The sequence below is a fragment of the Grammomys surdaster genome, unplaced genomic scaffold (genome assembly GCF_004785775.1).
Source record: "Grammomys surdaster isolate TR1022 unplaced genomic scaffold, NIH_TR_1.0 309108, whole genome shotgun sequence".
Taxonomy (NCBI): Eukaryota; Metazoa; Chordata; class Mammalia; order Rodentia; family Muridae; genus Grammomys; species Grammomys surdaster.
Window position 1 is genome coordinate 14,270 of NW_021625949.1, and position 24,225 is coordinate 38,494.

Below are 24,225 nucleotides of genomic sequence, written 5' to 3' on the forward strand. Positions count from 1 at the left end.
CCCCTGCCCCCACCCCCAATAGTGCTGGAGGCAGTTTGGGAAGGGCCGTGAACAGCTGCAGAGAGTATCCTTGGGCCTCCCTGCCAAGAAGGGGACAGGCCTGGTGATTGGTTCAAAAACAACTGTTCGTTTTATCTGCTTGCCTGACTTAGGTAGAGATGGGTGGATAAATCTTAACTGTCTAGGGCCTTCCTGGGAGCTCACTGGCCCAATCCTCTCCCATTCAGGGTGACATCTCATGAGTCCTCTGCATAACAAGGCACTGGATGCCTGGAAGGTGGGTGGGAGGGGCTCCCTGTCTGTGTGCTGGTGATGAGCTGACCCTCCACGATGCCCCTCACCCGATCAAGGAATCCCACTACCAGGGATCTGGAAAATCCTAGCCTACCCTTTTAGTTTCCCAGCTTGGCTAGGCAGCAGGTGTGTCCGGCTGTATTCTCTACTCCCACAAACCAGGTGTCTGGGTATTTAGATGCCATGGCCACATGCCTACCTGCCCCCATTCCAACCTGTAGTCGCCTACCTTCAGGCACAGGGCCTGGTAAATCCAGTCCTGTGGTAGCAGCATCCCTTCTTTTGGGCTCTCCCGCTTTCAGCCAATGGGGAGACAACCAACAGGTTTGCCAGACTCTGGTGATTTTCTGGATGCAGAGGGAAAGGGCTGGGCTGTGAAGGTTTTTGCGGTATGGGATGTGGTTCCTTAGGCCCTCGGCAGAGACCTAAAATGGAGAGGCCCGGGCCGTGCCGCCTGCGCCCCCCGCCGCAGTCTCGAGGCACTGTGCGGCCCCGCTGTCCTTCCTGCGGCCACCAGGGTGGCGCGGAAGGAGCGGGTGGCCCTCTCCGCAGCGGCGGAGGGCGTTTGCTCACTCGATCCGCACCTGCAGGCGGACGTTGAGCATCACGGAGGCCACCATGTAGAAGTAGGGGAAGTTCACACGCAGGCGCCAGGCCAGGTCGAAGAAGGTGAGTAGCGTGCGTGTGAGCCCCTTGCAGAAGGCACCGTAGGAGCTGCGCGCACTGCCAGGCCACACAGGGCTGCAGCTGCCACAGTTGAGAGAGAGGGCCTCAGTCACCGCCATTGGCCTGGCTCACGTGCTCATGTGCTCTCCTGCTCACGTGCTGCAGAAACAGCTCAATCAGCCACATGGCTTCAGCCTATGCTACCTGAAGCTATGCCCTAGGGCTCCCGGGACCCTGAAGCCTCCACTGTTCCACCCTCAATTGACGTCAGCCTCAATTGCTCCTGCCCCTCAGACCCCCAAGGAGCCCGAGGCGAGGCGCCAGAGCTGCAGCTGTTCAGCTCTGCCCTTTTGCTTCAGGCTTTGGGAAGAAAGAGATGGCAACCCCCCACTGACTACTTGCAAACAGACAGGTCTCAAAGGTCCTGTAAAGGGCTAAATCCAGTCGCCTCTCTGAGCCCCTTGCACTTTGAAACCATGGCCCAGAGCTGTTCTTTTAAGGTTTAAGGGCCAAATTTCAAAGGCCAGGTAAAGGACACCCACTTTGTACTCTGAGTAGATAGTGGCCTGGAGCCTTTGGTTTAAGGGCCCCACCTCAAAGGTTAAAGGTTGAGTAAAGAAACCCCACTTTGCTCTCTGAGGAGGTTCTTGCCTGAAGCTGTTGGTTTTGAGGCACTGAACATGGGTTTCTCTTGGAAAGTCTCCTCTGAGCCTAGACCAGTGTCATCCAGTAGCACACATTGTGAATTAATCTCTGCCTTACTGGCTTCTCAGGGCTTAGGCCGAGGATGGTTTAGAAGGCGTTAATTTGTTCTTGTGAATTATGATCCCCTACACACTAGTGTGCTTAAATGGCCTTATGCTTTTTCACCTATTTATATATTTTATAAACTAAACTATACCAAACACAGTGAAAGCCCTATGTATTTTATAAAACAATAAATCCTCATGCTTCTTTATAGTTATAAGTTAAAAGCAGTCACCCTGGTGCCTTTACATGGAAATTATACCTGAATATTTAGGTCCTTTCAAAATGCCTGTTTACCATCACCTTTTATTTGTTCTATCACTTCCCATACAACTGCTTACAGGGACCAGAACATTCACATATACATGGATAATAGTCCTGCTTACATGATAGTGATTTTGTTTGTTTGTTTTTCTTTTTAAGGGGAAACCTGAAACATTGAGAAAACATAAAGATGATACAGATTATACATTCATTAATACATCCTTTCAGAACTGAGGAGAAATTTTCAAGTGCAGATACACTGTTAAAAATGTCAAAAGAATAATGTCATCCTATGATTAAAAAAAAATGAAATGAGTAAAAGAAAGAATGAGTGGAATAGACTATCTTCCCTATTCCTTTAAAGGTTTATGTTATTATTATTATCATTATTATTACTATTAGTATTATTTTGGTTTTTTGAGACAGGGTTTCTCTATATAGCCTCAATTTGTATCTATAGGAACTCATTCTGTAAACCAGGCTGGCTTCAGACTCACAGAGATTCACCTGCTTCTGCCTCCTGAGTGCTGGGATTAAAGGCGTTCACCATCAGACCCAGCCGGTTTAATTTCTATTTATGTGTATGTATGCGAACTTGTGTGAGTTCATTGTGCCCCATGTGTGTGCCTAGTGCCCATCAAGGTGCACTGAGGGAGGCCAGAGAATGTCCAGTCCCCTAGAACCGGAGTTACAGGTGGTTGTGAGCTTACCAACGTGGAGTCTTAGAACTGAACCGGGTCCTCATGAAGATCAGTAAGCACTTAACTGCTGGGCCATCTCTCCAACCTCCTTAATGTGTTTTCAAAATTATGTTTGAGAGTTGAAACCTCAAAAAATAAATGCTATCTAACATGATGCTCTCCTTCTGCAGCTGAGACATTTAAAAATGTATGTATAAAAGAAAGTTAAGCAGGCTTAAAGGAAGGAAGAATTCTATACCACTTGTCATAACTTAAAATGTCAATGTCAGCAGAGTGTGAGACAATAATATGCATAGTGTAATTGACTGCATTCTATAATGTATTAATTAAATGTATCCTATAATAGTACAGATAAATCACAATGAAATTCTAAAAGTTTTCATGCAACCTATAAGATGGGAAGAAAATAGGAACAGAAAAAATAAACAGAGGGGAGAGTTCGACACCACCCAAACCCGCCATCATGTCAATAAATCAACACCTCTTAAATCTCCACGTGTCTCTTGAAATCTGGACTTATTGTGTGGTGTATGAGGACAGCCGCATGGTTGGCCTGAAGGCCCCCTATGTGTCAGGCTTCCTGGCTTTCCAAGAGGTACCTTTCCTGGTGGAATTGGTACAGCAGCTGCAAGAGAAGGAACCAGACCTCATGCCCCAGGTCCTTCTTATGGATGGAAACAGGGTGCTTCACCAACGCGGCTTCGGGGTGGCCTGCCACCTTGGCGTCCTTACAGAGCTGTCCTGCATCGGGGTGGCCAAGAAGCTGCTGCAGGTGGATGGACTGGAGAACAATGCCGAGCACAAGGAGAAGATTGTGCTCCTGCAGGCTGGGGGGGACACATTTCCTTTGATAGACAACTCTGGAACTGTCCTGGGAATGGCCCTGAAGAGCCATGACCATAGCAGCAAGCCCCTCTAAGTCTCTGTGGGCCACAGAATAAGCCTGGAGGTCGCTGTGCGCCTCACCCACAACTGCTGTTGGTTCTGGATCCCAGAACCTATACGCCAGGCTGACATCCGCTCTAGAGTACCTCCAGAGGACTCTAGAACACACTGGGGAGTCTCCTGCACAGAGAAAGGAGAGGAGCCAGAAGGAGCAGAGGCCAAATGCATGCCCCACAGGAGGCCTAGGAGCACCTGCAGATCAAGGCAGGCCTCCCGAATGCTGGGGCAGAAGCTCCAGCCCAGACCTGAAAGGCCCTGAGCCAGGCTTCCAGGACTAGAAGGACCAGCAGTTGGAAGGACTGGGGCATCATGAAGACTCAGACCTTTGGCCTCCTTCTCCAGCCTCAGTCCAGTCACCACCGTGAGAAGATCTCTAATTGCAGTGGGAACCTCACCCACAGCCACAGGGAGAGTTGTCCAGAGGCAACAATGGCTGAAACTCCAGAAGGATGCAACAGGCTTAGTCCAGCTTGGGCCGGTGGCTGCCAGCCTCCTCCATCACTGTCTAGTCAGTGTGGTCGCCATGCCCCAGCAGGACCACGTTCCAGACCAGGAAGCACACACAAGCACCAAGAGTACATGAAGGACTTCAGGCCTCGGGTGCTCAGAGGCCCTGCAGTTGGCAGCCTATGCTAGCACCTGCAGTTCTGCCCTTCCCCTCTACCGAATACAGACCTGGTTCTGGCTTCAAAAAAAAAACAAAAAGAAAAGAAAAAGAAACAGAATTAAGAGTCAAAAATATGCTAACATGTCTTACTCAAATTCTATTAGTATTCATTTTAATTTTGTTCTTGAGATGGGGGTCTCACTATGTGGTCCTGGCTGCCAAGTAATTCTCTATATAGACTACACTGGTCTCACACACAGAAAAATCCACATTACCTCTGCCTCCTGAGTGCTGGGATAAAAGACATACACCACCATGCCCAGCATTCTTTTAAATTTAAGTGTCCTAAACAGATTAGAAGACAGATATTGTTACAATAGGTTAAAAGATCACTTCAAAATTTATTAATTTAAAATATTTAGTTAGCACAACATGGAAACAATTAGCCAAGAAGTAAAAAACAAATAAACAAAACAAAAAAACAAAAAACGTTTATTATCTGACAAATTGATAAACAAAATGTGGGCCACATACACCACAGAATAATATTCAGTCATTAGAAAACAAACAAGACCCCTTACATATTTAGAGCAGATACGCAGCTTGGTCTTCATGTGGGTCCCCTAACAAATGGAGTAGGTACTATCTCTGACTCTGTTGCCTGCCATTGGATCCCCAACCTGGACTGCCTGGCTGGGCCTCAGTGGAAGAGGATGTGCTTAGTCCTACTGGGACTTGATGTCCCAGGGTGTGGTGGTACCCAAGTGGGGCCCCCTTCTCCTCAGAGAAGGGGAGGAGGCGCTAGGGGAAGGGATTTGTAAGGGTGGGATGGATAGGCAAGAGGAGGGAAGGGGACTGTGATCAGGATGTCAAATGAATAAAAAAAATAAAAACAAACATGGATATAACTGGTAGTTATTATATAAGGAGAAGTATGATACAATAAGTAAACCTATTTTTAAAACTCACCTCAACTAGAACAAAACATCAAATATTTTAAAAAATGTTCCACTTCAAAGAAAACAGCCAAAAATCCTCAGCCCTGCTGTGTTCTCATGAATTTTTTAACCCCACTGTCCTCAAGTTTTCCTACCTTGTCATAAACAAAATCTGTTCAAACAAAAGAAGGCCAACAACTTGGGAGTTGATGTTTAGTAAAATTCAGTTTGCCCTCTGGCATCAGGTTCAAGGGAAAGCAAAGGTAAGCCGTATCTCCAGGGCTGCAGCAACCGACAGCAAACACACATGCTTTGTCGCTAAATACGAAAAACAATTTTTTTTTATTTCTTTAGGGTATGATGAAAAGACCAATAATGAAAACCATGATAACTGTGAGGTATCATACTTTGTTTTGTGAAATGATACCTTATAGTGCATCTTGCAAGAGTCAGCCTAATCAAATAAACCAAAGCAGCGAAAATTTAAGACAAAGGCCTCAACCTGCATGTAATTCAGCCCCCTTGCTGCTCGTATCTTATTTTCACCTTCTCAGACACTACAAACACTAATTTGTATTTCTAAAGCATTTTTGTTATTATAAGCCTTTTCTTAATACACTAACAATGAAATCATAAGGGAACATATTGTTAAAACCTGCTCTATTTTAAAAACTATCGTACAACAGGACGTGTTGGAACACACCTTTAATCTCAGTAGTCAGGAGCCGGAGGCAGGCAGACCTCTGAATTCCAGGCCAAGGTCCACTGCATACACTCTGTCTGAAAAATAAAAATGAAACTAATGATTAGATGGTTTGGCTGTTGAAGGAATTTGGAATTTTCTTTCATTTCCTTTCTCAGAGTATTCTTTTGTTTATAGCCCACATGCCAAAAATTTTACATTTTTGGCACCCTTACTGCCAAACCTAAAGAGCTGACATCAATCCCCAGGACCCTCATGATAGAAGGAGAAAATCAACTTTACAGGTCAGATCATCCTCTGACTTCCATAGGCACTCTCTGTACACATGTATATGTTCATGAACATTAAATAAATAAATACATAAATACATAAATACATAAATACATACATAAATAAATGTAATTTTAAAAAACGAGTAAATTTAAGATTGAGAAGCTCCCGATGTCTTAACTTAATCACCTTTATATCCTTGCTGTCAAAAAGACCACTCCTAGCAGAACCCCACTAAAGCTCCCTGTGACGCTGTCTGTGATGCTGGCAGCTATAGTACTGTTAGGCCATGTGCCAGCATGAGCCCTAGCCTGTGGCACTGGACTTCCGGCAGCAACTGGAAGCGTAAGTGCTAAGAGCTCAGGAACGTGATTATCTTTGAATTATTATTCATTCATTCATGTATTTGTGTGTATGTGTGTTTCTCTCTCTCTCTCTTTCTCTCTCTGTGAATGTCCATATGAGCACATGTGTGTGAAAGCACATATACACACATGTGCTCATGTGAATAGTCACACACATGTGGAGGTAAAAAGACAATTTGGAGGAGCTGCTTCTCTCCTTCCATGGTGTGGGCTTAGGAATGAAAATCAGGTCTCCAGGCTTGGTGGCAAACACCTTTTACCCATTGATTCTCCCCTTCAATACCAGTGATAGAGCCTAGGCTCTTGTGTGTGCTAGCCAAACTCAAAACAGCAGAGTTACATGCCTCAGTTCAGTTTGCTTATTTGTGGATTTACGGTGTACTTCCTATAAACAAACATGTCTTACCAAAGCCTATATATAACTTTATAGTGACAACGGACTTTAGAACTTGAACATGGAGCAACCAAATTCTGAAACTGGAAAGGATGCTTCAGATCATATAGTGAAATGTGTCCCATCATGTGTAACATACTGTCATGAGGTTCCTGAGCAGTTGGTACTAGAATGATTGACAAGAACTGAATCGTCTCTCAATATAGATAGGCCTTATGCTGAAAAGTAGCAGTTTTATTTTTGTTATTTTAAGGTTTCCTTAGATACTTTTAATTCTATGATTGTGCTCATGTGCATGCACATTTGAGAGGTCACTCTCTCAACAACTTCTCCAGGAATCCATGTCTGCCTGCTGCCATGCTCCCTGCCATAATAATGGACTAAACCTCTGAAACTGTAAGCCAGCCCCTATTAAGTGATCCCTTTTCTAAAAGATGTCTTGGTCATGGTGTCTCTTAACAGTAATAGAACAGTGACTAAGACACCATATGATTCTCATAGTGCAAAGTTCATCTTTTTAAACCATAGAACTGAAGCTGGACGAGGTAGCTTACTTCTGTTGTCTCAGTACTGGGAGGGTGATGAAGGAGGATTGCCATATCCAGCCTACAAAGTGAGATCCTCTAAAGAAAGAGAGAAAGAAAGAAAGAAAGAAAGAAAGAAAGAAAGAAAGAAAGAAAGAAAGGAAGGAAGAAAGGAAAGAAGAAAAAAGTAAGCAAGTAAGTTACTAAGAAAGAAAAGAAGAAAAACATCTGTCTCTGTCTCTCCCTCCCTCTCTGTGCACTACGTCATATATTGCAGGCTAGCCTGAGGCACTCAGCAATCTTTTATCAGCAATCTTTCTGTCTCCACCTCTTGAGTACTGGGACAACAGGAATGATCCATCATGCCTGATTTAGTATTTGGTATTTGTGACTGACTTCTTTCACGTAGAACAAAATGTTCAAAGTTCAGTTTGTTTGTAAATGTATGAATACATGGTCATCTAGTCTCATTCTCTTGGAAATATGTCTAGCAGTGAAATCACGGGGCATGCGGTCATTATGCTTTTAGCTTTCTGAGGAACAGTCCAGCCTAGGGGAGAGGGTGTTTTAGCTGCTTTGCCATTTGACAATGTTTTATACCCTTTCCAACACTTGCTAATGCTTGTCTTTTTAAAAAATTGAACATTTAAGTAGATATGATGTAGCACTTCACTGTAGTTCAGATTTTATTCTTCTTCCTCCTCCTTTTTTATTTTTTACTTTTTTGTTTTGTTTTGTTTCTTGTGATAGGGTTTCTCTATGTAGTCCTGGCTGTCCTGGAACTCACTCTGTAAACCAGACTGGCCTTTAACTCAGAGATCTGCCTGCCTCTGCCTCCCAAGTGCTGGGATTAAAGGTGTGCACCACCACTGCCTCATGTTTTATTAATTTTTATGGCTAATATTCCATTGTTAGACACACATCATTTTTGGAATGATTTTTTTTTAAATTATACTTATGTACAGGAAATTCAGGCCAGGCAGTGATGATGCAGGACTTCAGTCCCAGTATTCAGGAGGCAAAGGCAGTTAGATCTCTGAGTTCAAGGCCATCCTAGTCTACAGTTCGAGTTCCAGGCCAGCCAGGACTACACAGAGAAACCTTGTCTTGAACACACCCACACTACACATACACACACAACAAAATCATCGATGTACATTTAGGTCTGTTTAGCAGTAAGTTCCTTAGCCTCAGTCTTCTGCATCTTAGCACTGTGAGCCACAGATTTGGGACCCAGGATGGCAAATCTCCCTGCATTACTTGTCATCCATTCTCAGAACTTCTACCAGATTAACCAGAACACCTTTGTAAAGACGAATTTAACCTGTGTTAAGAGAGTGCTGGTCCGTGTCCTCCTGTAGACCAGCTTCTCTGTCCTGGTGTTTCCTTGTTGATGCAACAGGATAGCCCCATCTTGTAACAGAAGCAAGACAGGAAGCCCATCAGCCGTATGGTGGTCATTTGTGAGCTGACATGTACTTGTGGGTGAGCTTGAGCTGCTGGGTTGCCATTTGGTGGTCTGGTTATTCACAAGAGGCATGGGTTGTTGTTTTTTTTTTCTTTTTCTTTTTTTGGCCACTTATGGAACAGAGCCTTTTGCCATTCTAGCTGGTTGTAGCAGGGCCGTCTGACAAAGCAGATAAGATCTTTTTTTGAGCTGCATGTCCTGTCCAATGCCAGTTCTTAGAGGGTTTTTTTGTTCTTGTTGTTCTTTTTTTTGTTACTTTTTTTTAAGTCTCTAAAAGCCTATTCTTCACCTTTTTGACCTCCTACTTGTTCCTGACTGCAGAAGCTGGGCCCACCCTTTCAGCACATTGCTTGGCTGCAGGAGAGAGGCACACACTAGCTTTTGTTAACCCAGTCATCTACTGATTTCCTCATTCTTGCTGTTGTTTCCAGAGCTTCTGGAGTTCTAGTCAGGAAACCATGGCTTGTTTTTTAAGATTTTAAAGCAATAATCTCTTGCTGTAAACACATAGCGATGTCTGTTTCCTGTGTTTTTCCTCTAGTAGAAACGGTCCAGTAGGATGTGATATAATGCATGCCTATAATCCCAGTACTCAGGAAACGGAGACAGGAGATTGTCATGAGTTTGAGGCAACTTAGGTTAGAATGAAGTCCTGTCTCAAAAATCACAGAAAGAAAAAAAAAAAAATCTTACCAACGAAACAATGACAACAACAATAAAAACCCGAACCTATAAAAGTGTATGGGTGGAGGCCATTTTAGATTGAGTACTGGGTTTCAGCGCTACGTGATGGGGCAAGCATGTAAAGTTCATCCTCCCTGTCTGTCATAGGTCAGTAGCTTTCCTTGAGTAAACTACTCTCCTATTGGCTGGTTGAGCAGATACCCTGGCACTCCACACGTGCCAGTTCTGCCCTCCCTCCCCCGTGGGCGTCTTAGACTAGAGAAGCTGTACAGAGAACGGAAGTCGAATTGCGTCTGTGAGAGTTGCTGTGATTAGGGCTCTCCTGGGAGACAGAGAACTAGATAGAAGGAAGCCTTATTCCTGGTACCACCTGGTGTCCAAGCTTGCTCAGACAACGAACTATGCACCGGCTAATTCCCAGACTTCGCGCCCTCTTTCAAAGGAAAGCGGACCCAAAGGAGGCGAGAGAAGAGCAGCAGAGGCTCTTGGAAGGTACTGCACTAATTCTTTGTCCAAAGAGACGTTCTCTTAGAGGTGTGTTCTATCTCTGGTCCAGAGTCTGAGGAACTTAGAAAACCTGTACCTGGCCAGACCAGCGCCATTTTATCTCCAGGGTAGGGCATCGCCAGTTCCTTGCCCCGCGCCCTGGTATGCCACCTGCCGAATAGTCTTGCATGGACTCACTCCGGCACTCCCCTTCCCAAAGGAATGACAAAGGCTTTAAAATAATGGGGGCTACAGAGATAACTCAGCAGTTTAGAGCACTTACTGTTCTTAGATGACCGGGGTTCAGTTTCCAACGCCGCGTTGTTGCTCATAACTGCCCAATAACTCTAGTTCCTGGGTCTCAGAAGTATTCTTCTGTCCTCTGAGGGCGTGTGGTTCACATACATACACTCAGGAGCAGCAAGCATGCACACATGTTCACGCTTGCGAACGCACACACGCATGCGTGTGTGTACACGTGCATATGGGTGTGCGCGTGTACACATCCACGATTTTTCTTTAAAAAATTATTTAAAATAAAAAGAACAAAGTATGGCAAAAGGCAAAGAAAGCAAGAGAGAGTGAGGGGTGAGGAGCTACTGGCTATTGATAGCTGCTACGAAAGGGAGAACCAGTTTTCTTTAAGGATGTCACCACTGCTAGGTTGACCACCCTCCAGGACAGGCTTTAGACCCAAAAGTATTGGGGAGACACAAATTGGACTTGACGGGCTAAAAAGCAAAACAGGGAGAGACCAGTAAGTTGGGTGACTAGGGAGGTGAGGTAGATCTGGGAAGAACTGAAACAGGTAGGGTAGGTTGGATAAAGATATATTGTAGGAAATTCTTAATGAATAACAAGATAGTTTTTAAACAAAGAAGTCAGAGGTAGGAAATCAGAGAAAGGGTAGAGGGTGGGGGTGGGAGAGAGGAGGTGTCTGTGCCCTATTTTTGCACTTATCTACATACTTTTAAAAAATTAAGACCAGGTCTCCCAGTTAAGCCAGGTTTTCATCAACTCACATGTTTTAGTTTACCATAGGTTACAGGAAGATTCCATTCTGTATTTACAGTAGTAGTTTCTCTTAATTACTTTATCTTAAGAATTATCTATTTGTTTTGATGCATGTGTGTGTACAGCTGTGCGACAGCACACGTCAGGAATCAATTCTACCATTTTACAGGATCATGGGATTAGATTCAAGTTATCAGGCTTGGGAACAAGTACATCTACACAATGAGCCATTTTGCTAGCCTACCGTTTTTGTTTCTTAACTGAGCACATGTTTGTACCTGCCTATGAACCAGCTTTCTGTTATTGTGATAAAAGGCCTGAGACAAGTTAACTTAAAAGAAGGGTTTCTTGTGGCTTATATTGTCCAAGAGTTCAATTAATGATCACTTGACTGTGTTTCTGGGATTCTGACAGAACATCCTGGTGGGGACAATGTAGTGGACCAGAACTGTTCAACTCATGACAGTCAGGAAGGGGGAGAGAGAGAAAGATCAACTTTTATAATAAAGGCCTTCAGTCCCAAATTCATGAAGCTATACAAATTCATAAATAGATTACTCAGCTAATGAGTGTAGAGCCTGCCTAATCCAAAGGTTTCACTTCTGAACACTCCTACATTGGTGACCAAATTATTAATAAGTTAGCTTATAGATGATCTTTAAGACCAACTTATATCAGAAGCCAAACAAATAAATTCATAGATACAGATCTATGACCAGTAAGAAGATAGGAATCAAAGTTTACTCACTCACTTTGTATTCCTAGACACATGCTCCGGAGTCTGCCACTGATTGCCTGTACAGTGGGTCGTTTTGAAGGTTTGTTACTGAGAGGCCAGTAAATGATGTAAAATGTGGCTGGGGTGAAGGGTTATCTCTGTTCTAACAAAAGAAGCTCTGGCATTACTTTGTCTGTGCTAGAGCCAAATAAATTGGGCAGACGGCAAAGAGAATGCGCAAGCTCGTTTGTGGCTCAGCAGAACTCATACCCTGACACACCCAGATTGAACAAACAGAAGACCACACACACACACACACACACACACACACACACACACTGATTTAAACCTTGTCATTCTCCCTCCAGAGTCCTGCATGCTTAATCATTGCTCAGCAACCTAATTCCTATCTCAAATCAAAGTTACTTTATTTCTAGACTTAGAAGATTATTTACCACAGCTTCTCTGATAGGGTTTATTTTTAGTGTGTGTCTGCACTTGACAATAATTTATATGAATGTGTCTTTACTCATCTTTTAGATGATACCACATTACAAGACAAACAGCTAGTTGTGACAGGGTCCTCTAGTAACTATAATTGGATCACTGAGCACATCCCCTTCAGTGCTGACATCGTGACTGACAACAACCCTCTGAAAGTTGAACCAAAACTTGCTGCAGCTGTGGAAGAACAAAGCACTGGTGGACTGAACGCAGTCACAGTAAGACTTTTATATCCTGGATATTCTCTCTGTTTCTGAATTCCTTCACTGTGGCTTCTAGTTTTCAGCCCCTCTTTAATAGACATGTTGCAGTGGATGGACGCTGAAGTCTGCTTTAAGGGATTTCATGGGTCATCTGTTCTAGTTTGTAGTAGTATGTATTTAGAAAAGTGCAAATTGCATGATCTATCCCTCAGTATTTAATAATAATTATTAGAGTTTATATTATCCTGTAACTTCCTTTTATAATGCAAATAATAGGTCTGTGTTATTTGTTAATTACTAGATGAACAATGTACCTTAATTATTTTTTAAAATAACTTTAGTGAGGTATAATTTACTTACGATGGACTTTCCCAGTTTAAAACTTTTTTATATTTACAGAGTCTGAATCTAGCACCCCAGTTAGATATTTATCATTTTGATCGATACTTGCAAATGAAGGTTATTATTATTATTGCTGTACTAGTTGACACCAGCAGGAGCAGAATGTGAGACTCCTTATTTCCCAGGGCTAGCAAGAGTGGAAATATTGTCAATCTCTGAGATTTTAAGCTATCTAAGATGTGAAAAGCTAGTTCAGACAGTGGTGGCACACTCCATTAATCCTGGCACTGGAGATGCAGAGGTAGGCAGATCTCTGTGAGTTCGAGGCAAGCCTGCTTTACAGAGCTAGTTCCAGGACAGCCAAGGCTACATGAAGAAACCCTGTCTCAAAACCCTCATACCATGAGCTTGAAGAGACAGAGAGAGGAGGGGAGAGGAGGAGGAGGAGGAGGGGGGGGAGGGAGGAAGAGGAGGGAGGAGGAGGAAGAAGAGGCAGAGGAAGAGGAGGAAGATGAAATGGAGGAGGAGGAAATGGAGGAGAAGGAAAGCTAGTTAGGTTTCCACATGTACTATGGCTGTTTATTAGTGTGAAGACAGAGCACTGAGGTCAAAGGGCACAGTGGATCATCCACATATCTACTCAGTGGTGGTAGACAGATGTGAGCCTGGTACTTGATTTGTGGATAAAACTGAGTGAATAAATAATCATGAAATCGGTTTTAGCAGCTGGCGATGGAGATTAAATAATAGATGGAGAGTCTAAAGTCTTCCAAATTGAAAACGTGCAAATGAATTCATAATGCATGAAATTCTCATCCATTTCCTTCCCCGAAACCAAATTTAATTAATAAGCCCCATAAATCAGGATCACTACAATTTCAGTTACTTCTTACGGGTTATGCCTGTAGCTACATCTGGAGGATGAAAAAGCCTTTCGTTGTTTAGAGGCTTGCTAAAGTGCCATCAACTTTCAGGAGAGTAAGGAGGTTCAGGGAAGTGACTCAGCCTGTGAAGTGCTTGCTGCATAAACACAATGGCCTGGGCCCCGCACCCACTTGCAGCCTGACCTTTAATCGCAGTGCTGGAGAAGCAGGGACAGAGGAGTTCCTGAGGCTTGCTGGCCAGCCAGTCTAGCCAGTTATGGAATTCTGGTTTGGTGAGAGAGCCTATCTCAAAGGTAAGGTGGAGACCAATTGGAGAAAATCCCAATGTGGGCCTGAGTTCTGCAAGTACAGGTACGAACACCTCCCGCCACGGCTTCCTCCAAGACAGGCATTTTACAAGAGTAGGGTAAACCAACACTTCCTCCTTCTAGACAGTCACAGTAAAAACCATGGATCGAGTCACCCTTACTTTTTCCTAGGGATGTAGGAACAAAAGTCTACTCATTCCAGATAGAACACCAGAGATGGACCAAAGAAATGACTCTAGCCAAGTCTAACTTGGACATGTAGTGGGCTTACTGGAGTCATACAGGCAGATTAGTCATAGGATCACAGGTGACTCAAAGGCAGCTCTGTCACCAAAAAGTGTCCCCCAGCATCGGTGACGACTTGCGAAATGGGCCTTGCAATTCAGAGCAAATAGCTACGTAAGAGTCATTTACACAGCACTCGGGAAACAGAAGCAGGAGGATCTCTGTGAGTGGGAGATCAGCCTGGACTACAGAGAGAGTTTCAGGACAGTCTGGGCTACACAGAGAGACCCTGCCTCAGAAAAACAAACAAACAAACAAACAAACAAGCAAACAAAGTCATTTACAATAAGACTAGACACAAAGGGGCAGGGTGAGGGAGACTGGGAAGAGTGGAGGGATGCTGTATCTTATAAGAGAAGAATAAGTAAATAAATTAAAAATAGATACACAAGAAAACTGATGAAGCTCTCTAAACAGTCCAAACACAGAATGTTCCACAGACCAAGTCAGTTCAGAGACAACTTCAGGCAAGCAGCCTCAATGCCCCGAGGGAAATCTTCGCAGAGGCAGGACAAGCCCAGCCGGGTGCATTCTGGCCAATCTGCAGCAAAGACAGTTGCCCCAGGAGGAGACAACAGCTTCAGCTCTCAGTGAAGCCTAAGGCTAGGAGTTAGAGGGGGCAGGGATGAGTGAGAAAAAGCAGGACAATGTGCAATGGTGTCCTTTTCTTCTTTCTGAGGACCTGGTAAGAAGAGCAAGGCCGCCAAGTTTACAAGCTAACAAAGGCTCCTCTGCCACTGTCCCTGGTTGCACAGGCTTCCTTGAGATTCTGGACTGCTGGCCCTGCCTGGCTGACTTTACGAGCCTCAGCACAGCCTCCTTGGAAGCCCCCCAACAGGACTGTTTCTTTTAACTCTTCCCTTCAGCAGGTCATTGCTCCCATCAGGGCACCCAGGGGCTCTGCAGGTTTCAGGAGCCACAGCAGATATTAGAGTAGGACCTAAGCCGAGGCAAAGAACAATGGAGCTCAGGGCCTCTGGTCTCATACCATAGGCCAGCAGCTGTGGGAACTCTCACTGGAAACTTTTGGGCGTGAAATTCTGCTCCTGATCCAACATGTATATATTGGGAAATAATGTAGTGTATTAGATTATACGTTGCATGCCCAACTGTGGAATAGTGCCCCTAAATTAACGGCACTTCCTTTTCATAGGATGCCATGATATCCTTTAAAAAGTTAAAATAAACTGGTTTATTTGTGCCCATTTTTTAATGTATTTATTATACATGTGTGGTATTACACTTTCCTTTAAAAGGGTGTATAGGTAAGTTATCTGGAACAAGTCTATGGAAGAAAGTTACAGACTACTACCATATAAAACCAAATGTGAGTCCTTTATTAGCTGACAATGGAGAGCAGGTTATTGCTACATGGAACTGTTGGCACTGAAGTTCAGAGGTACAGAGTTTATAAAAGCAAAAAACTGCAATGACATTGTCAGATATAGGTCAGGAGAAAACCATTAGATTAGTTTTGGTTATGTCTTCAATAGGTACTTAGATTATACATCTAGGCCATGGTCAGGGCCCTGAAAAGCCTCTAATGTGTGGCCAAGGCAGATGTGACTATTCATGAAATTAGGGATGAAAACTGCCTGAACAGATACAAAATGGAGTCAGGGTAAGATCAGGTCAAGATGTTGTTATCTTGGTCACTTCTTGAGAACATGGCCAGCGGTTATTGACCAGGGAATGGATATCTGAATTATATGTAATTTTCTTGCTTTTCTGTCTTTTTTACATTTTATATGCTGAACATGTGTTATTTTTGTAATGAGAAAAACAAAACATAAGATAAAGATGACTATAATTCTAAGAAATAAAAATGTAGATGCTTTATTATTATTTTTGATAAAGTTCTAAATTAACTGTGATATTTAGACCCTACAGCTCTTGGTTATTTTCTTTCATCCCAGAGTGAACTAGACCTAACCCTGCTTAGCTTCCAGGATCAGATGAGACTGATCATATTTAAGGTGGCATATGGCCATTAGATTTCTTTTCTCACACTTATCTCGACATTCTTTTGTCTCCTCAGATGCTCTACTCTGGAATCTTGGCTTTGTTGTTGTTGTCGTTGTTTGTTTGTTTGTTCTGTTTTGTTTTTCAAGACAGGGTTTCTCTCTGTAGCCCTGGATGTCCTGGAACTCACTCTGTAGACCAGGCTGGCCTCGAACTCAGAAATCCGCCTGCTTCTACCTCCCAAGTGCTGGGATTAAAGGCATGTGCCACCACTGCCTGGCTCTCTACTCTGGAATCTTAGCATTAGATTAGTTACCTTTCTTTTGTTTCCTTGCTGTCTCCCTAGCCCTCTGCCCAACTCCATCCCCAATTTCTCCGTTTCTCCCTTTTCCTGATTTTTAGTTTTTATTGCTGTTGTTGTTGCTGCTGCTGCTACTACTACTACTTCTCTTGTTGCTATTGTTGAGTCTTCTTAAATTAGCTTGGGGACTGGAAAAATGGCTCAGCAGTTAAGAACACTTGCTGTTTTTGCAGAGGACCAAGGTTTGATCCTCAGTCCCCACATGGTTTCTCACAACTATCTGTAACTCCAGATCCAGGGGATCTGGTAACTTCTTCAGGTCTCTGCTTTTGATCTCTGAAGGCACTGGGCAGGTCCATGTCAAGTCAAGCAACTGGTATTTGGTGCATTTAGCTATGCCCCCTTTCAAAAGATCATTCCAGTTGGGTTTGTTACCTGTTCAGTCACCCTCCTGCTTCTACCTAAATATCCAAGTGCTCTGTACAATCAGCTCTGCATATGGCCTGGGGAAGAGGCTAGAGTCAATATGTAGGCCAGGGAAGACTGTTTTGGGGTGGGGGAAATAGTTTTGTCTGTGCAGCCACAGGAAACACTTTTCTCTGCTAGGTATGGCTTTTCAGATGTGGCGGGCTGGGGAAGGAGTCCCCACAGCTCCATAAGTAACCCTTCACCTATGCTCTGGAAAGAAGCCTAAGAAACTCATTGGTTCCTGAGAGTGAACTCCGGTGGAATCCTGTCTGTCTGTCATTGGGATCTTAGGAGAAAGGGGAGATAGATGTTGTTCACCTCTCTCCATGGGAAGAAATTTTAGCATCAATGGCACATATACATACTTGCAGGCAAAACACTCATACACAAAATCTAAAATGAGTTTTAAAGTTCGAATACAAAGTAATGGGTTTCATTATGCCATTTTCATGCTTACGGCCATTATGCTTTGCCCTTATTTGCCCCTGTCCCCACTGCCTCCCTATTGTTCACTGTGTGCCCCTTACCTTCCTCCCCTCCCTCTTTCTGCTTTTATGTCACATGAATTCTATTAGCCTGTTTTTCCCTGTTCTCTTAAGCACTCTTCCTCCTGTCGCATGATTCCTTTCCTAGTTCAGTGACTCTCACACACATACACATGTAGATATACAAACACACATAGAGACAAATATAGATTCCAGCTCAACTTACCAAATAATCTTTTCTTTTACAGTGCAGGTCAAAAATCACTTCCTGAAAACCTTTTCTGTACTCTTAATATTCTTTGTCTTAATTCTCTTTTGCTTTGGAAATCCAGGGATCAATTTTTAAATTTTTTTTATCACATATCATGACTTACTTTGAATTATCTTTTACTCCCTTTTGATGTCTAATTACTGATAAGTAGAAGCTATATATCTTTTTTACATAAATACTAACAGTGTATTAAGTCTGGAATACATGCAAATAATGTTTTTAGAAGAAATTTTTTAAATTTATGATTGTACAACACAAAGCCTGAGCCCTGCTGTAAACTATGGATTTTATAGAGTGTTAATGCTGGCTTATCAGTTATAATCAATATATGTGGTAACCCTCTGTATTCTCAAGTCTCCTAATTTACTCTAGAACCACAGTAAATGACATGAAGCCCAAGCATTATTTCATTAGTGCGTGCCAATTTATGTGTCAGTTGTCTATGATCATTATTTGAACTATTTGGGGGGGTCAGCTTTTTCGTATTTTTTATTTTTAGCTTTGGATTGTTTGAAGAACCATTTTTAAGTTAGTTTGTTTGATATACAGGTGGATACTTTCTTCGATGACCGTGGTGAAGAACCATCAGGATCTCCCATGAGAGTTTTACTTGGCTGTATGACCTCTCTAGTGGCTGAGGCTGGCAACAATGATCACGAGTTGACCTTCTCTCTAGACATTGTTTGTAAAGGTACGACTTACATTTTTCAATGTAAAATTAGGTCTCACCCATTTGAAATATTACCAATTGGGTGTAGACTTTACCTTCAGGGTTGAATTTGAAACACGTTTATTTGATAAGAGGATTTTCGTATCGCAATTACTAGTGCAATATACTTGGATGTTGGCATGCGTCAGGCTCAGGCTTGTGCTGGCTAGGCAAGGGCTCGATCACCAAGCTACATTCCCAGTCCTGTACTCTGTACTTTTTATCTTCGCTTCAATATGTGAAGTGGACCACTGGAGTTTGAAAATAGTTTGTAGCAAGGGACAGAAAAGTCTCATGCTATCATTTGTTACATCTTCATTTGTTTGGGCACACTAATATTTGTACCATTTTTTATTTATATAGGTATTGAATTTCTATTCTAACAGCATTACACAAATGAAAAGATACTATTTCATAATACTTCAAAGGCTTTAAAGTAAGGCCTGGAAATAACCTGAAAAGTCATATATGTACTCAGTGTTGAATTCTATTTGTATTTATCTGATATAACATTTTATTGTTCTATATCTAAAGCAATGAAATGTTTATCTGAAGAGTCTGTTGGACTTTAATTTGGTTTAAGAGAGTACTAGATATTGAAGGCAGAGGACAAAATATAGAAGGCTTCATTAAGCTTTGCTTATTAAGAGTTCATAGTGTCATCAGGAGAGACAGACATGTGAATCCTTTAAACTAGGCTGGTGGGAAGAACATTGGGTAGAAGCAGTGCTAGGGAGAAACAGAGAAGGCTGACTGGGCTGTGTACTGTTCAAGCTGGACTTTAGACCCAGCCACTTTGTGCTTTTAATAACCAAATTGGAGAACCAAGACAAAATGAAAAGTAAGTTTTATGCATAATGAAATGTAAATCTCATAAAATATAAACCTAATGAAATGTTAACTTGACATCTTTGTTATAACACCCTGCTCCCCCACCATGAAACAGGGACTTCCTGTAGCTGTAGCTTAGTCAGGTGTCATTTAACTGGGACAAAAAGAATGACATTGTCCCAGCTACACAAAACTGCTTTCTAGTTTAGTTTTCTTGGATGTCAAAACTTAAACTTGATATTGCTTGTTATCTTAGGAACTCTCCAACCATGACTGCTTGGTGGTGTCTCAGACATTATGACATTTTCCCTCAGAAATTCTGTTTTCAGAGGAAAGTGTCCCTGTGATTGTTAAGTTCCAAAAGACAGTTTATTGGCCTATCACTATGCCAACAGGAAGTTGTCAACAACAGGAAGGATGCTAGAATATTCTTCTCAGAGTGGAAAGGACTTGGACATGTTCGTAGTGCAAAGGATATGACTAAAGGTTCTGAAGAGAGCAGGAAGAAGAGATGGAGTCAGGTCCCTGAGCTATAAATAGAGGATAGGACCCAAGGCATAGGCGGAGAGGCTTCCTTCTGTGAAATAGGGTTAGTCATAGTAGCAGGCTGTTCTAGGGTAAGAAAAGACAGTGGCTAATAAAGAAGGTGTTGCTGTTCCCCAGCACTAGGGACCAGTCTTAAAGGCCTCAGCCAGTCACATCTATAATTGTCAGAATAAATGCTATTAAGTGAATACTATGAAACCTAGTGAAAATGGCAAACAGTTCTTCATTGCTATTTTTATTATCTTTGTGTCGCTCAAAATAGAATCCTGGTTCTTGTCCACGCTAACTAAGCTACAGCCTCAATAGTTTCTTCAATGAGAAACTCAAAGAATGGAAAGAAGAAAAAAAAATCATGCTTTGCCCTATACTGAGTAATGAATATGTTATTTCCTTTCTGTTCATTGTGCAGGTTATTTTACTGCCTCAGACTGTTCCAGATACTTTTTTTTAAAAAAAGACTTTTATCGTTTTTAAATGGTCTGTGTATGTGAGAGAGGTTTGCCTGCATGTATGTGTATGGCACTACTCGCATGCCTACAGAGGCCCTGGAGCTGGAAGTTATAGGCATCTGTAGCCTCCATGTGGGTGCGGAAATTCTGAACCCAGATGAGCTCCAAGAACAGCAAGTATCTTTAGCTGAAGAACCCCCTCTCCAGCCCTCATCTTTTACAAAAACAGTGCCTCTATTTATGTGTATGCATGCTTTTGTGCAAGCGTATGCCACATGTATGCGGGTACCCGCAGAGATCAGAGGACTCCACAGATAAGCTAGAGGTGCCTGGCAACACTGGGAGGTGAATCCGAGTTCTTTGCAAACAGCAATAAAACTCTCTGAGCCATCTCTCCAACCCTAGGGTTCTAAATGTACTTTATGTGTGACGGAAACTGTGTCAGGGCTAGCATTCCAGAAAGTGGTAAAACGTCACATTGCCTCTTCTAACTTGAGTTTCTTCTATGACTGTTACAGATTTTCAACCTTATAATGGTGACCTGGTGGAAATTGAGTTTTCTGATGAGCAAGGCACACAGAGCAGAAGGGCCACCTTGGTGAAGCCTCTGAACCATTGTCACATAAACAAGGTAGTTTTTGTGTGCTGCACTTGTCTTTTGTTTCTGCTTATCTTTCATTTAGTGATTTGTTTTGTTTTGTTTTGTTTTTTGCTATTCAGGGTTATATTACAAGTGTTAGGCAACCAAAAATAAATGTTTTGCCATGTAAGTGGACGGAGGCATATGCAGAGACCCACCGCCAAACATCAGGCAGAGCCAGGGGAGTGTGGTGGAAGAGTTGGGGAGAGAAGTGAGCAAAAAACTAACACGGGCCCATGGGGGCTCACAGAGTCTGAACTACCAACCAAAGAGCATGGATGCCCTGGACCTAGGCCCCCACACATTTGTAGCAGATGTGCAGCTTGGTATTCACATGGGTCCCCTTACACGTGGAGCAGGGACTGTCTTCTCTGTTCCTTGCCATTGGACCCCCTTCCCCATACCTAGACTGTCTGGTTAGGCCTCAGTGGGAAAGGATGTCCCTGGTCCTGCTGGTACTGGATGTCCCAGGGTGGGGTGATAGTCAAGGGGGGAGGAAATGGGGGAGAGATTTGAGAGGGTGAGACAAGGAGGAGTGGTGTAAAGTGAATTAAAAATACTGTAATTCTGAAAGGAAAAGATGAGGCTAATGTAATCTATAATAAAATTGACCTTTGTGTAGTTTATCTGGGAGGCATTAGAATGTTCTAAAACCAAAAAAAAAAAATCAAGTTTCTTGAAATTGTTAAGAAAAACGGGTGGAGTGTCACTTCAGTAGCATGTGGGTATGCTATGGGTAGTAAAAACTGAAAACGAGCTGGCTGGCATTTGTTTTGCACCATCGGAAAAATGAAGGAATGTGCTTCTAAGGTACCTGAGGAAGTAGAGAAGGTTAACAACACATCCCTTTCTCACTCCTTTCTTTTTAAGCAATCAGCCTTAACTACAAGTTCACACCCATTGTGGGTAATAATTTAGAACAGAATTCTCTCAGTGGAAACCTAGTGCTCATCCTCAGAGACTGCTTTGATAGCTGTGAGGTTGGACCTAAGTAGGGGTGGGGGTGGGTGATGTTTATACAACACCGAGCCAACATGGAAAGCCGGGTGGGAATCAGGGATGGAATGCAGGAGTCTGCTGCTTAGGGTCAGAGAGAAGGGCAGAGTCTATGACCATGGATTATGATTTTCTACTCATTGCTGCCATTTTTTTTAAAAAAACACAGGTCCGAGTTACCAAAACAGATGGAAGAACTGGGATGTTGGAAGACACCATCTTTTTCACCTTGGATTCTCTTAAACTTCCTTCTGGATATGTGCCACAAGTAGATGACGTTGTCAATGTGGTCGCTGTGCAGAGCATTCAACCCAACTATTTCTGGAGAGCAGTTAAAATGACCCCAGTACAAGTACTGTAGGAACCAAATCCCTGTGTTCCTTCTTCAGTGTTACTTGTATGGGTAGTGAAGGGCCTGGTTTGTGGACTAGTAATAGAAATAGTAAGCCCAAATACATGTTAAATACATTGTTTTATTGGAAATGCCCTGGTAATTTTGTTGAAAGTATGGAATCACTTTAGGAAGGTGCCTGATCTATTCCAAGACATCCCCAAACTGTTTTTTGTCTACAGCAAAGAAACAACACTGCACATCAGGTTAAATCCTGGTTTTGTCCAAGGTCAGGAATGATGCTAGTGGCCTGATTTGTCCCTTGAGAAACATGCAGAGGGAGACCAGCAAGTGAATGTGTAAAATTTGAAGTCACAGATGCCTTCAATTCGGAGTACCCTTCTGCTGTATACAGTGTTTACTATTTCCATGACATTTTTCATTTTCCATTACCTACTCACTTTATTAAATTTAATATTTTTTTCTAGTAGAACCCATTCTCCCATGTTAGAATGCCAAAGCCATATACACAAGGTTGTTGTTTATCCTGTAGACTCTCAGCAGTGCCTGGCAGTTGGGGCAGACTGCACATTAATACCTTCAATAAAGCTGTTGTCAGGCATCAATACTGTTTACCTGTGGTTAATTTGCTGTTCAGTCTCTAGGAACAAAGTTGTTCTGTATATTATTAGTTGTTTACTTGGTGGTGTTTTTTGAAACAAAAACATTGCTTCATGGGGTATGGCATCATTTCCCATGATCCTCTTTGTGAGAGAGGTAGGTACTTCCTATCTACAGACAAGAATTGGAGCAAATCCAAATACTATGAAGGGAGGGAAGTTGCTTCATTAAGCTGGAGACTGTTCCCAGAATCCCACTGGTCTACCCCATGAGATTCCTTGGTTTTTCTTAACAGCATGTACCTAGGCGACTGCCATCTTGTGATTGGTGGGCTCTAACACTATCCTAAGAGTCAATATTTTACCATATGCTCCTGGCCCTGAGTGAGCCTGATTATGAATGTGCCTTTTATTTCTAGTAGGCACTCCCCATGGTCTTACGGGTTTGCCTCCACTTTGTAATTAAGATTATAGGAGTGAACTGGCTCAATCTTAAATAAATTCTTAATAACTATATATTATGTATCAGACTGTGATCTAGACATTGGAATGAAATCAAAAGCACACATCGATTTTAATGGGACTTGGCTGACGTCCGTGTTATTAGGTTCCTGACCTCAGGGATATTTGGCAGTAAGCTAATCCTGCCTAGATCCTTTCACCTATATCTTGAACCAGTATACTATATTACATAATATTTGTCCCTTCATTTAATTACTCCCTATTCCTATTTTGGATGGTTTGGAGATTTAAGAGACTGAGTGTTTGGCTGCCCAGATAACAACTGGCCATTTACATGGTGGCATTATCATTAACATAGCTCCATTCTTGCAGTAAGGCATACTACTGAACAAGACAGTGACAGACAATGCCTACAACGCACTCTTACTCCATAGAGGAATGTCTCCAGCACACAACACAACTGTCTGGGGGTTTGTTTGGGAAAGACCTTCTTACTTACCTGGGGGCAATATCACAGGAAGGGTGTGGTAGGGACATAGTAAACAGCTTTTTAAAAAGTTGTCATTTAAGTCAGCTCAGTAGAGGAAAAGAGGAAGGTGGGCTTGCTGAAGAAAGGAGCATTTTCAAAGACGTGGACTGCTCATATGCCATGGCTGTTGATAAATAGGGGAGTAAGCATGTACTTTATATATATGAAGAACAGGCACAGTGAAAAAAGAGAATATACCTTAGAAGGCAAAGCATGCTATGTGAATTAAGTACACAGAGAACACTCTGAAGTACTTACTTCATCTCTGAACTCTCAGAAAAATCTGAAACATAAACAACTCCTTAGAAACT

At 42.7% G+C, this 24,225-nt stretch overlaps 2 protein-coding genes and 1 pseudogene across 2 annotated transcripts; 2 read left to right on the forward strand and 1 right to left on the reverse strand.

The window, feature by feature from the left end:
* Nucleotides 1–863: 863 nt before the first annotated feature.
* LOC114616200 (small integral membrane protein 10-like protein 2A) lies at nt 864–1,079 on the reverse strand. Its single transcript, XM_028761717.1, has one exon. The coding sequence runs from the start codon at nt 1,077–1,079 to the stop codon at nt 864–866; it is 216 nt and encodes a 71-aa protein (XP_028617550.1).
* A 2,122-nt stretch (nt 1,080–3,201) lies between these two features.
* LOC114616197 lies at nt 3,202–3,982 on the forward strand (annotated as a pseudogene).
* Nucleotides 3,983–9,971: 5,989 nt separating this feature from the next.
* On the forward strand, nt 9,972–22,333 carry LOC114616198 (cancer/testis antigen 55-like). The gene is made up of 5 exons (XM_028761714.1): nt 9,972–10,062; nt 12,329–12,510; nt 18,351–18,492; nt 20,855–20,967; nt 22,142–22,333. The coding sequence occupies exons 1-5, from the start codon at nt 9,972–9,974 to the stop codon at nt 22,331–22,333; spliced, it is 720 nt and encodes a 239-aa protein (XP_028617547.1).
* The last annotated feature ends 1,892 nt before the right edge of the window (nt 22,334–24,225 follow it).

Coding starts and splice junctions, on each gene's coding strand:
- LOC114616200 (XM_028761717.1), bottom strand. CDS start 1,079: ATGGCGGTGACTGAGGCCCTCTCTCTCAACTGTGGCAGCTGCAGCCCT.
- LOC114616198 (XM_028761714.1), top strand. CDS start 9,972: ATGCACCGGCTAATTCCCAGACTTCGCGCCCTCTTTCAAAGGAAAGCG. Junction 10,063..12,328: donor GCAGCAGAGGCTCTTGGAAG/GTACTGCACTAA, acceptor CTCATCTTTTAG/ATGATACCACATTACAAGAC. Junction 18,493..20,854: donor TCTAGACATTGTTTGTAAAG/GTACGACTTACA, acceptor TGACTGTTACAG/ATTTTCAACCTTATAATGGT.